The sequence below is a fragment of the Vipera ursinii genome, assembly GCF_947247035.1.
Source record: "Vipera ursinii genome assembly, chromosome: 17".
NCBI classification, from domain to species: domain Eukaryota; kingdom Metazoa; phylum Chordata; class Lepidosauria; order Squamata; family Viperidae; genus Vipera; species Vipera ursinii.
Genome location: NC_139530.1, coordinates 3,651,225 through 3,663,455, shown reverse-complemented (window position 1 = coordinate 3,663,455; position 12,231 = coordinate 3,651,225). Strand labels below are relative to the sequence as shown.

General features: G+C 45.6%; 2 protein-coding genes across 2 annotated transcripts; both read left to right on the top strand.

Moving 5' to 3' along the window:
* Positions 1–5,880: 5,880 nt before the first annotated feature.
* On the top strand, positions 5,881–7,451 carry LOC310648016 (solute carrier family 2, facilitated glucose transporter member 5-like; the record flags this gene model as incomplete). Its single annotated transcript, XM_083375648.1, has 4 exons — positions 5,881–5,913; positions 6,756–6,854; positions 6,953–7,113; positions 7,319–7,451. The coding sequence occupies 4 exons, from the start codon at positions 5,881–5,883 to the stop codon at positions 7,449–7,451; spliced, it is 426 nt and encodes a 141-aa protein (XP_083231774.1).
* Positions 7,452–7,627: 176 nt separating this feature from the next.
* LOC310648015 (solute carrier family 2, facilitated glucose transporter member 5-like) lies at positions 7,628–11,636 on the top strand (the record flags this gene model as incomplete). The annotated part of the gene is made up of 9 exons (XM_083375647.1): positions 7,628–7,757; positions 7,967–8,092; positions 8,284–8,471; positions 8,773–8,883; positions 9,753–9,854; positions 10,153–10,228; positions 10,365–10,492; positions 11,306–11,389; positions 11,487–11,636. The coding sequence occupies 9 exons, from the start codon at positions 7,628–7,630 to the stop codon at positions 11,634–11,636; spliced, it is 1,095 nt and encodes a 364-aa protein (XP_083231773.1).
* Positions 11,637–12,231: the final 595 nt, after the last annotated feature.

The following is a 12,231-nucleotide window of genomic DNA, read 5'->3' as shown; positions in this document are numbered from 1 at the left end:
CGCGATGGCAGCACTATTTTTCTTTCACTTTCACTGCAGTCCGCCATTAATTTTGAACAGTTGATTTTTAACTCAGTTTGACGTGTTTTAAAGAGGATTCCCGTGTTTGTGCCTGTTGTTCAGCACGGGGGCTTATTACTGAAATATTAATAACGTTAATACTGTAGAAAATAAAGTGAATAATAATCGAATTCCTTGAGAAAAAGAATAAATTCTTTGGCGGCTGCAACGCCCCAAAATGGCCACGGGATGGCAGCACTATTTTTCTTTCACTCGAATCCCTTTAGAAAAAGAATAAATTCTTTGGCGGCTGCAACCTCGAAAATGGCCACGCGATGGCAGCACTATTTTTCTTTCACTCGAATCCCTTTAGAAAAAGAATAAATTCTTTGGCGGCTGCAACCTCGAAAATGGCCACGCGATGGCAGCACTATTTTTCTTTCACTCGAATCCCTTTAGAAAAAGAATAAATTCTTTGGCGGCTGCAACCTCGGAAATGGCCACGCGATGGCAGCAGTATTTTTCTTTCACTTTCACTGCAGTCCGCCATTAATTTTGGACAGTTGATTTTTAACTCAGTTTGACGTGTTTTAAAGAGGATTCCCGTGTTTGTGCCTGTTGTTCAGCACGGGGGCTTATTACTGAAATATTAATAACGTTAATACTGTAGAAAATAAAGTGAATAATAATCGAATTCCTTGAGAAAAAGAATAAATTCTTTGGCGGCTGCAACGCCCCAAAATGGCCACGGGATGGCAGCACTATTTTCACTCGAATCCCTTTATTAAAAGAATAAATTCTTTGGCGGCTGCAACCTCGGAAATGGCCACGCGATGGCAGCACTATTTTTCTTTCACTCGAATCCCTTTATTAAAAGAATAAATTCTTTGGCGGTTGCAACCTCGAAAATGGCCACGCGATGGCAGCACTATTTTTCTTTCACTCGAATCCCTTTAGAAAAAGAATAAATTCTTTGGCGGCTGCAACCTCGAAAATGGCCACGCGATGGCAGCACTATTTTTCTTTCACTCGAATCCCTTTAGAAAAAGAATAAATTCTTTGGCGGCTGCAACCTCGGAAATGGCCACGCGATGGCAGCAGTATTTTTCTTTCACTTTCACTGCAGTCCGCCATTAATTTTGAACAGTTGATTTTTAACTCAGTTTGACGTGGTTTAAAGAGGATTCCCGTGTTTGTGCCTGTTGTTCAGCACGGGGGCTTATTACTGAAATATTAATAACTTTAATACTGTAGAAAATAAAGTGAATAATAATCGAATTCCTTGAGAAAAAGAATAAATTCTTTGGCGGCTGCAACGCCCCAAAATGGCCACGGGATGGCAGCACTATTTTTCTTTCACTCGAATCCCTTTAGAAAAAGAATAAATTCTTTGGCGGCTGCAACCTCGAAAATGGCCACGCGATGGCAGCACTATTTTTCTTTCACTCGAATCCCTTTAGAAAAAGAATAAATTCTTTCCCGGCTGCAACCTCGAAAATGGCCACGCGATGGCAGCACTATTTTTCTTTCACTCGAATCCCTTTAGAAAAAGAATAAATTCTTTGGCGGCTGCAACCTCGGAAATGGCCACGCGATGGCAGCAGTATTTTTCTTTAACTTTCACTGCAGTCCGCCATTAATTTTGAACAGTTGATTTTTAACTCAGTTTGGCGTGTTTTAACGTGGATTCCCGTGTTTGTGCCTGTTGTTCAGCACGGGGGCTTATTACTGAAATATTAATAACGTTAATACTGTAGAAAATAAAGTGAATAATAATCGAATTCCTTGAGAAAAAGAATAAATTCTTTGGCGGCTGCAACGCCCCAAAATGGCCACGGGATGGCAGCACTATTTTCACTCGAATCCCTTTATTAAAAGAATAAATTCTTTGGCGGCTGCAACCTCGAAAATGGCCACGCGATGGCAGCACTATTTTTCTTTCACTCGAATCCCTTTATTAAAAGAATAAATTCTTTGGCGGTTGCAACCTCGAAAATGGCCACGCGATGGCAGCACTATTTTTCTTTCACTCGAATCCCTTTAGAAAAAGAATAAATTCTTTGGCGGCTGCAACCTCGAAAATGGCCACGCGATGGCAGCACTATTTTTCTTTCACTCGAATCCCTTTAGAAAAAGAATAAATTCTTTGGCGGCTGCAACCTCGGAAATGGCCACGCGATGGCAGCAGTATTTTTCTTTCACTTTCACTGCAGTCCGCCATTAATTTTGAACAGTTGATTTTTAACTCAGTTTGACGTGGTTTAAAGAGGATTCCCGTGTTTGTGCCTGTTGTTCAGCACGGGGGCTTATTACTGAAATATTAATAACTTTAATACTGTAGAAAATAAAGTGAATAATAATCGAATTCCTTGAGAAAAAGAATAAATTCTTTGGCGGCTGCAACGCCCCAAAATGGCCACGGGATGGCAGCACTATTTTTCTTTCACTCGAATCCCTTTAGAAAAAGAATAAATTCTTTGGCGGCTGCAACCTCGAAAATGGCCACGCGATGGCAGCACTATTTTTCTTTCACTCGAATCCCTTTAGAAAAAGAATAAATTCTTTGGCGGCTGCAACCTCGAAAATGGCCACGCGATGGCAGCACTATTTTTCTTTCACTCGAATCCCTTTAGAAAAAGAATAAATTCTTTGGCGGCTGCAACCTCGGAAATGGCCACGCGATGGCAGCAGTATTTTTCTTTAACTTTCACTGCAGTCCGCCATTAATTTTGAACAGTTGATTTTTAACTCAGTTTGGCGTGTTTTAACGTGGATTCCCGTGTTTGTGCCTGTTGTTCAGCACGGGGGCTTATTACTGAAATATTAATAACGTTAATACTATAGAAAATAAAGTGAATAATAATCGAATTCCTTGAGAAAAAGAATAAATTCTTTGGCGGCTGCAACGCCCCAAAATGGCCACGGGATGGCAGCACTATTTTCACTCGAATCCCTTTAGAAAAAGAATAAATTCTTTGGCGGCTGCAACCTCGGAAATGGCCACGCGATGGCAGCACTATTTTTCTTTCACTCGAATCCCTTTAGAAAAAGAATAAATTCTTTGGCGGCTGCAACCTCGAAAATGGCCACGCGATGGCAGCACTATTTTTCTTTCACTTTCACTGCAGTCCGCCATTAATTTTGAACAGTTGATTTTTAACTCAGTTTGACGTGGTTTAAAGAGGATTCCCGTGTTTGTGCCTGTTGTTCAGCACGGGGGCTTATTACTGAAATATTAATAACGTTAATCCCGTAGAAAATAAAGTGAATAATCATCGAATTCCTTGAGAAAAAGAATAAATTCTTTGGCGGCTGCAACGCTCCAAAATGGCCACGGGATGGCAGCACTGTTTTTATGTCACTCGAATCCCTTTAGACTCTAGTGACAGAAAAATAGTGCTGCCATCGCGTGGCTTTTTCTTTACTTTAGAAAATAACGTGAATAATAATCGAATCCCTTGAGAAGAAGAATAAATTCTTTTGCGGCTGCAATGTCCAGAAATAGCCACGCGATGGCAGCACTATTTTTCTGTCACTAGAGTCTAAAGGGATTCGAGTGACATAAAAATAGTGCTGCCATCTCGTGGCCATTTGCAGCCGCCAAAGAATTTATTCTTTTTCTCAAGGGATTCGATTATTATTCAGGTTATTTTCTACAGTATTAACGTTATTAATATTTCAGTAATAAGCCCCCGTGCTGAACAACAGGCACAGACACGGGAATCCACGTTAAAACACTCCAAACTGAGTTAAAATGGGCTGTTCAAAATTAATAGCAGACTGTAGTGACATAAAAATAGTGCTGCCATCGCGTGGCTATTTCTGGGCATTGCAGCCGCCAAAGAATTTATTCTTTTTCTCAAGGGATTCGATGTTTATTCATGTTATTTTCTACAGTATTAACGTTATTAATATTTCAATAAGAAGCCCCCGTGCTGAACAACAGGCACCGACACGGGAATCCACGTTAAAACACGCCAAACTGAGTTAAAATGGGCTGTTCAAAATTAATAGCAGACTGTAGTGACATAAAAATAGTGCTGCCATCGCGTGGCTATTTCTGGGCATTGCAGCCGCCAAAAGAATTTATTCTTTTTCTCAAGGGATTCGATGTTTATTCACGTTATTTTCTACAGTATTAACGTTATTAATATTTCAATAAGAAGCCCCCGTGCTGAACAACAGGCACAGACACGGGAATCCACGTTAAACCACGCCAAACTGAGTTAAAATGGGCTGAATACTGTAGAAAATAACGTGAATAATAATCGAATTCCTTGACAAACAGAATAAATTCTTTGGCGGCTGCAAATGGCCACGAGATGGCAGCACTATTTTTATGTCACTCCAATCCCTTTAGACTCTAGTGACAGAAAAATAGTGCTGCCATCGCGTGGCTATTTCTGAGCATTGCAGCCGCCAAAGAATTATTTCTTTTTCTCAAGGGATTCGATGTTTATTCACGTTATTTTCTACAGTATTAACGTTATTAATATTTCAATAAGAAGCCCCCGTGCTGAACAACAGGCACAGACACGGGAATCCACGTTAAAACACGCCAAACTGTGTTAAAATGGGCTGTTAATATTGTAGAAAATAACGTAAATAATAATCGAATTCCTTGAGAAAAAGAATAAATTCTTTGGCGGCTGCAAATGGCCACGAGATGGCAGCACTATTTTTATGTCACTCGAATCCCTTTAGACTCTAGTGACAGAAAAATAGTGCTGCCATCGCGTGGCCGCTTTTGGGCATTGCAGCCGCCAAAGAATTTATTCTTTTTCTTCAAGGGATTCGATTATTATTCACTTTATTTTCTACAGTATTAACGTTATTAATATTTCAGTAAGAAGCCCCCGTGCTGAACAACAGGCACAGACACGGGAATCCACGTTAAACCACGTCAAACTGAGTCAAGGGATTCGATTATTATTCACGTTATTTTCTACAGTATTAACGTTATTAATATTTCAATAAGAAGCCCCCGTGCTGAACAACAGGCACAGACACGGGAATCCACGTTAAACCACGTCAAACTGAGTCAAGGGATTCGATTATTATTCACGTTATTTTCTACAGTATTAACGTTATTAATATTTCAATAAGAAGCCCCCGTGCTGAACAACAGGCACAGACACGGGAATCCACGTTAAACCACGTCAAATTGAGTTAAAATGGGCTGAATACTGTAGAAAATAACGTGAATAATAAACGAATCCCTTGAGAAAAAGAATAAATTCTTTGTCGGCTGCAAACCCCCAAATGGCCACGAGATGGCAGCGTTTTAGGTCCCCACCGTCTGCTCTGTAGCTTTCAACGGCCCATTGAAACCCAGTTTAACGAGCTTTAACTGGGTTTCCGCCTCATCCATGCAGCTAAATCTTATGATCCTGGTTTGTTGTCTCAAGTAGTTGCCTTCCTCTTTCCTGGTTGTAATGCAGAGGGGAGAGCCAGGCCAAAACCCAAACTGAGTTATAATTTAAGCTCAAACTTTCCACCCAAAGTATTTTAGTCCTGGCCAGAAAGTTAGGGTTTTTTGAAGCCTCTGAGTCCTTGTGGCTCCAGTGCCCATAATCCCCCACCTGAGCACCAACTGTGGGCCATGGCAGTTGAAGTCCAAAATGTTGGGAAAACAGCCTTCCTTCCGTGTTTTCTTGCCTTTGGAATGTCCGTTACTGGAAATTACTGGACACTCCTTGACTGTGTAAAGTGGCTGGTTGGGGATGCTGGAAACGGGAGTCCCAAAATAAGCAGACCGTAGCGGCTTTGAGGTGGAAGTTCATCCAGACGATCTGGGTAGTTGGAAAACTAACATTTCTTTTTTTTTTTTTTTACCCCTTGTAGTTCTTGGTCTGCTGATTTATCCACGTTGACCCAAGGATGGCAGAAGACAATGCGGCTGTTTCAGGAGGGGTAAGTTGGGGTTTGTGAAAGGGGGCGAAAGAGAAGGGGTGTGTGTGCGTGTGCGTGAATGAGGTCACGTAAACCTAAGGTGGGGGGGGGGATTTCCGTGGCTGAGGACGCAGCCAACAGGAATCCTTGCAGATGAAGAGTTGAGACGCTCTCCGTTGGTGTTGGGTCTCAGGGCTTCTCCAGTGTTTTGAGGATGGTGCCAAGCACGGTTGGCACTGCCCCACGTTCCCCCTTCCACGTATCCTCGCTCCCTCTCTCCAGGCCCTTTCTATAATTTTATTTTCTACTTTATTTTTTTTTATTTTCCATTGATGCTTCTGTCTGCTTCTGCAGCTTCTCCTTCTCCTCCTCCTCCTCCGCTGTCTCCTTCTCCACCATCTTCCATTGCCTCCTCCTCCTCCATTTTTCCTCCTTCATCTTCTTCTCCATGTCCTCCTCCTCCTCCTCCTCCTCCTGGTCCTCCTCCTGGTCCTCCTCCTGGTCCTCCTCCTCCTCCTCCTCCTGGTCCTCCTCCTCTTCCTCTCTTCCTCCTTCTCATCCTCCTCCCCCTCCCCTTCCTCTTCTTCCCCCTCCTCCTCCCCATGCCCCTGCCCCTCGTCCCCCTGCCCCTCGTCCCCCTGCCCCTCGTCCCCCTGCCCCTCGTCCCCCTGCCCCTCGTCCCCCTGCCCCTCGTCCCCCTGCCCCTCGTCCCCCTGCCCCTGCCCCTCCTCCCCCATTATTTCCTGCTCCTTGGACAAAGGTGAGTACCATCCAGCCTGGCAAGGGTCATCAGTAGCCACCTGGGACAGGAGGCCGGACGTCTCAAAAGCTGACCAGCCCTGTGCCCTTCCTTCCATCCCCAGATGCTCACCAGACCCCTTCTGCTGGTCACCCTAATAGCTGCCTTTGGCTCCTCTGTCCAGTACGGTTATAATGCTTTTGTCATCTTCCACCCTGCCAAGGTAAGCTCTCTTGTCCCCGGGTGGTTGTTGTTGTTGTTTTTTAAAGAAAAGTAAGGCCCACTCCTCAACTGGTGTCGCTCTGCTTTACCTCCTACTAGTACATCCAAAACTTTTTCAATGAGACTTATCGGTTCAGGAACGTGATCAGCATCGACCTTAGCTTGTTGCGGTTCCAGTGGGGACTCACCGTGGCCTTTTTCCCTGTTGGGGGCTTCTGTGGGACGCTCATAGCTGGACCACTGGTGGACAGCATTGGAAGGTACTCCCTCCCTCCCTTCCTCCCTCATATCTCTTTTCTTTCTTTCTTTCCTTCCTTCCTTCTTTCTTTCTTCCTTTCTTTCTTTCTTTCTTTCTTTCTTTCTTTCTTTCTTTCTTTCTTTCTTTCTTTCTTCCTCCCTCCCTCCCTCCCTCCTTCCCTTCCTCTTTCCTTCCCCTCTTTTTTTCTTATCCCTTTTGTTTTCCAGGAAAAAAACACTCCTAGTCAATAACCTTTTGGCCATGATCGCCGCGGCCCTGGTCATTTCCACCAAACCGATGCATTCCCACGAACTTCTGATCTGTTCCCGCTTCTTTGTGGGAATCTGTGCCGGTGAGTGACAGCCCTGGTGTGTGGGGGGGAAGGGGGCCAAGGTCCCCCGAAGCTCCCTTGGGCTGCCCTCCTGCTCCCAACTGCACCACAACGAAGCAAACAGCCTGCTTCAACTCCCACGTCAAAATGATGAGCAGTCCTCCTCTTGCCTCCCCAAACAGGAGTTGCCTTCAGCGTGGTCCCCATGTACCTGGCCGAGATTGCCCCCCAAAATCTGCGTGGGGCGCTCTGCACAGTGGCGGACCTGTTTATCACTTTTGGCATTTTGTTGTCCGAAGCCATTGGCTTCCGCGAAGTCCTTGGAACCGAAGAAGGTAACGGAGAAAGAAAATATTAGGTTTGTTGTTGTTGTTAGTTGCGAAGTCGTGTCCGACCCATCGCGACCCTATGGACAATGCTCCTCCAGGCCTTCCTGTCCTCTACCATCTTCTGGAGTCCATTTAAGCTCACATATTAGGTTAAATTGGGGCAATTCCAGTCTGGTGGCTGCTGATTCTGAGCAGGTGTACTTCTTCTTCTTCAGGTTGGCCAATCTTGTTAAGCCTCGCTGGCATCCCGGCCTTGCTCCAATTACTGCTGCTCCCGTTTTTCCCTGAAAGTCCTCGATTTCTCCTGATTCAGATGAAGAAGGAAGAAGAAGCCAGGCAGGGTAAAGATTGATTGACTGACTTATCGATTACCGATTGTGTCTTTTATGTATATATGCCAGGTTTCCTCTCAAGTAAAGAGTTTTTGAACAGATGGGGTGGGGTGGAAGGGATCTCCAGAGGGGGATGTTCTATTGTCTTCCTCTCTCAATGAATTCTGGACCTCCTCTTCCTCCTCCTCCTCCTCCTGCAGCTTTGAAGGAGCTGAGGTGCTCGGAGGACGTGGAGCAGGAGATGGAAGATCTTCGGCAAGAGGAAGTGGTGGACAAGGTGGAGAAAGATATGGACGTGATGAAAATCCTGTATTATCCTGGCCTTCGGTGGCATGTGATATCTATCATGGTCTTGATGGCGGGTCAGCAGCTCTCTGGGATCAACGCGGTAGGAAAACCTTCTGGAGAACTTTCCACCTCTTTGTCTGGAGCATGTTCCTCGCCCTTGGCCAGTTGAACAGAAGTGGACTTCAACTCCCAGAATTCAACTCCAGCCAGCCTTGGGGAATTCTGGGAGTCTAAGGCCATACCTCTTCAAATTGCCAAGGTTGAGGAAGATGGATCCGAACTCTGCTCTACCAGGACACTCCACCTCCGATGGTCCAACGTGAGGAGGGCCAGAGGCCTGGTCCACATCTTGCCAGCCAGTGAAGGAGCAGGATGAAACATGGGCTTTGTTGTCCTTCCAGGCCCAGTACTACGCGAAACAGATCTACTTGTCCTCGGGGGTCAGCGAGATGGTTGTGTGGTACATCAGCATGGCGTTGTCTCTCTTCCTGATGATCATCACAAGCCTAGTGGTGAGAGGCGGGGGGAGAAGGAGGGGGCGGCCTTGATATCCAACTCTTAACAGCTCCAGATTTTAAGAATTTTTCCCCAGCTAGAAGAGAAACCAACTCAACTCAGGTGTCAGGGACAAGTAGCAGGCCCCCATTTTTCAATCTGGGGTGAGGAATAATTGGATTAAGGAGAAAGAAATTAAATTGATAAGTGGATTTTCTAATAACATCTTCCTCTAGATGTTTCTGGACTTTTGCTGAGAACAGATGAAAATGAACGGATAATCTCATTGGATTACACTATTTAAAAGGGGAGATAGATAGATAGATAAACAGATAGATAGGGATGGATATAGATAGATAAGAGATAGATAGATAGATAGATAGATAGATAGATAGATAGATAGATAGATAGATAGATATGGATGGATATAAATAGATAAGAGATATAGATAGATATGGATGGATATAGATAGATAGATAGAGAGAGAGAGAGAGAGAGAGAGAGAGAGAGAGAGATGGAGATAGATAGATAGATAGATAGATAGATAGATAGATAGATAGATAGATAGATAGATAGACAGACAGAATACAAGGGAGAGGTTATCTTGTAGCCAAAATCGGGAGCAGGATTTGGGTTGGAAGTTGTGACAGTCGTAAGTCAAGGCGCACATGCGACCGGACTTCTCTTTTGCGGTGGTCGCTAAGCAGACCACACAAGTGTAAATCTGGACCCGTTCTCCCAAATGAGCGAAGCGGGATGCACCTTTTATGTCAGCTGGAAGTGGTTTATGGGCCTTTTGTCATTAAGCGTCGTAACTCTGAACTGTTGTCCCACGATGGGTCGTAACTCGAGACAACCTAAGCCGGCCCTTTTTAATTTTCCCCAGATCTGCATCATTGAGACTTCGGGACGTAGGATTCTGCTGCTCACCGGCTTCAGCATATGCAGCATCTCTTGCATATTCTTGTCCATGTCTTTGCAACTCCAGGTGTGTGTGTGTGTGGGGGGGGAACTCCCTAAACCCCAATTTTTATTTTGAAGGCAACCTGGGCGGGGGGGGGGAGGGTTGTCGAAAGACATTTTCCCTGCTGGCTGGTGCCAGAAAAAGCAACGATGGGGCACGTGTCTTTTGTCGATGATGGAATTTGCCTGAATATTTTTATTTGTTTAAATGGGTTTGGCCGAGGAAATTCGTGCTTAACGGCTCCCGAGACAGCTGCGATGGATGGAGCACGAAGTATTTTACTTTGTTTTTAAAGAGATTTATTTCCCCCCCCCTCCGACAGAATAACATCCCCACCATGGCGTATCTGAGTGTGTCATTCCATACCATCTTCCTTATTGGACAAGCTACCGGTCCCAGTAAGTATCTTGGCACCGAAACCTTTGCAGGGGCGTTGCGAACTCAGAGGGGTGTGTGTTTTGAACTTGCGTCTGCTAAAAAAAAAAATGGGGCAGATCAGCTGTTGAAGCCAGCACTTCCTGTCTTGGCAACCAGATCCCGTTCCCAACGTGCTGGTAGCCGAGTATTTCCTCCAAACCTCTCGATCCACGGCTTTTGTGATTGCGGGAAGCATCCACTGGATTTGCAAATTCCTCATCATTGTAACGTATCTCCACATGGAAGTGAGTCTATTATTATTATTATTATTATTATTATTATTATTATTATTATTATTATTATTATTATTATTATTTTCGCCTTACTTTGACTGAGCCTCGCTTTTCTCTGGTTTCATGTAGCCATGCCCATGTTCAGTTCTGACCCCACCCACTATTTTAAGGCCCACCCACTCTGGGTACCATCCTTCCTATTTGACTTAGCCCCATTCATCCTCAGTCCAAGCCCCACCCACTACTTGACTGAGCCCCATCCATTCTAGGTGCCAGCCGTCCTGTTTGACCTGGCCCACCCATCCTCATTCTTAGCCCCACCCATCCCCGGCCGTAACCCCACCCACTTTGACCTAGCCCCACCCATTCTGGGTGCCTGCCATCCTGTTTCACCTCTAGCCCGCCCATCCTGTCTTAGCCCCACCCCTCCTTGCTCATAGCCTCGCCCACTTGGACCGAGCCCCACCCATTCTGGGTGCCAAGCCCTCCTCTTTGACTTAGCTTCATTCATCCTCAGTCTTAGCCCCACCCACTTTGACTTAGCCCCACCTATCCTCAGCCTTAGCCCCAACCCGCTCCTCGATAGAGCCCCACCCAGATCCCTTCTCCACCCACTTTGACGTAACTCCGCCCAGGTTTCGATGCCTCTCCACCCATCGTGAATCCCGGCTCCGCCTACTTGGCCATTATAGCCCCACCAGTTCTCACTCTGGACCCGCCCACTCTTTCGACTAGCCCCACCCTTTCCGTGGAACATAACTCGCGGTGGGAAACGAAGCTAAGGACTCCTGGTCCAGATTTTGAAAAGGTGGCCCTATCTTTCAGTTTGGCCATGAATCTTCTCCAGAAGATGCTTATCTGCTCCTGGCTCAGTCCCCATTGCTGGTTCAGACTCTCCGGCAACAGCCGGTTTGAGGAAAAAGCAGGGCTTGTTCCTCTTTTGGCGAGGCAGAAGATACCAATCCGTAAAGAACGCTCAGTTCTTGGACGTCCTTTCTCTCCCTAGATCGAACTGGAACCTTACAGCTTTCTCTTCTTCTGGCCCTTCAACATTGCCACCGTTTTTTACGTCGCCAAGATGATCCCCGAGACCAAGGACAGAAGCTTCCTGGAGATCAGGAGAGTCCTGTCTCGCCATCTGGCCCAACGGTCGTAATGGTGGAGCCGGGACCTTCTCTGTGGACCCTCTGGGCTGCCTTCGCTCAAGAGAAGATGGACTCATGAGGTCTCCTCTTAGTTTGGGGGCAGACAACGCCCCCCCATCTGCTCCTTCCGCCCCACCCCCCATCCCCACCAAGACGTCGAGCTGTGGAGGTCAATCCTTCAGCAGGAGGTTTGGCATCTCACCAGGTTGAGGACCACCACGTCTTCCCTTCCAGTTGAATGAACCTCGGTGGCTGGAAGGAGCAGATCTTCTTCTCCAATGACCTTTCACAGTGGGACAGTTTGGGGGAGAACCTGCTCACGTTGACTTCGGATTCCGGGGCCTCTCAACAAGGATCCCGGAGACGTGAAAAAACCCATTTTTGGTGTTTTTGCCAACTTTTCTGCAACTTCCTCTTCTTTTGATTTTTTTGAACTCCTCTTTCCTCTCTTTAAACCACCTTCGTTTGGCGTTGAGAGGAGCCAAACTCCCCACCCTCCCCCTCCCGTGGTTTGTTGGCTTTTTTTTAAAAAAAAATATATATTACTATTATTTATTTATTTTTATTTATTTTTTTAAAAAAATATTTTCTATTTTAAATACATTT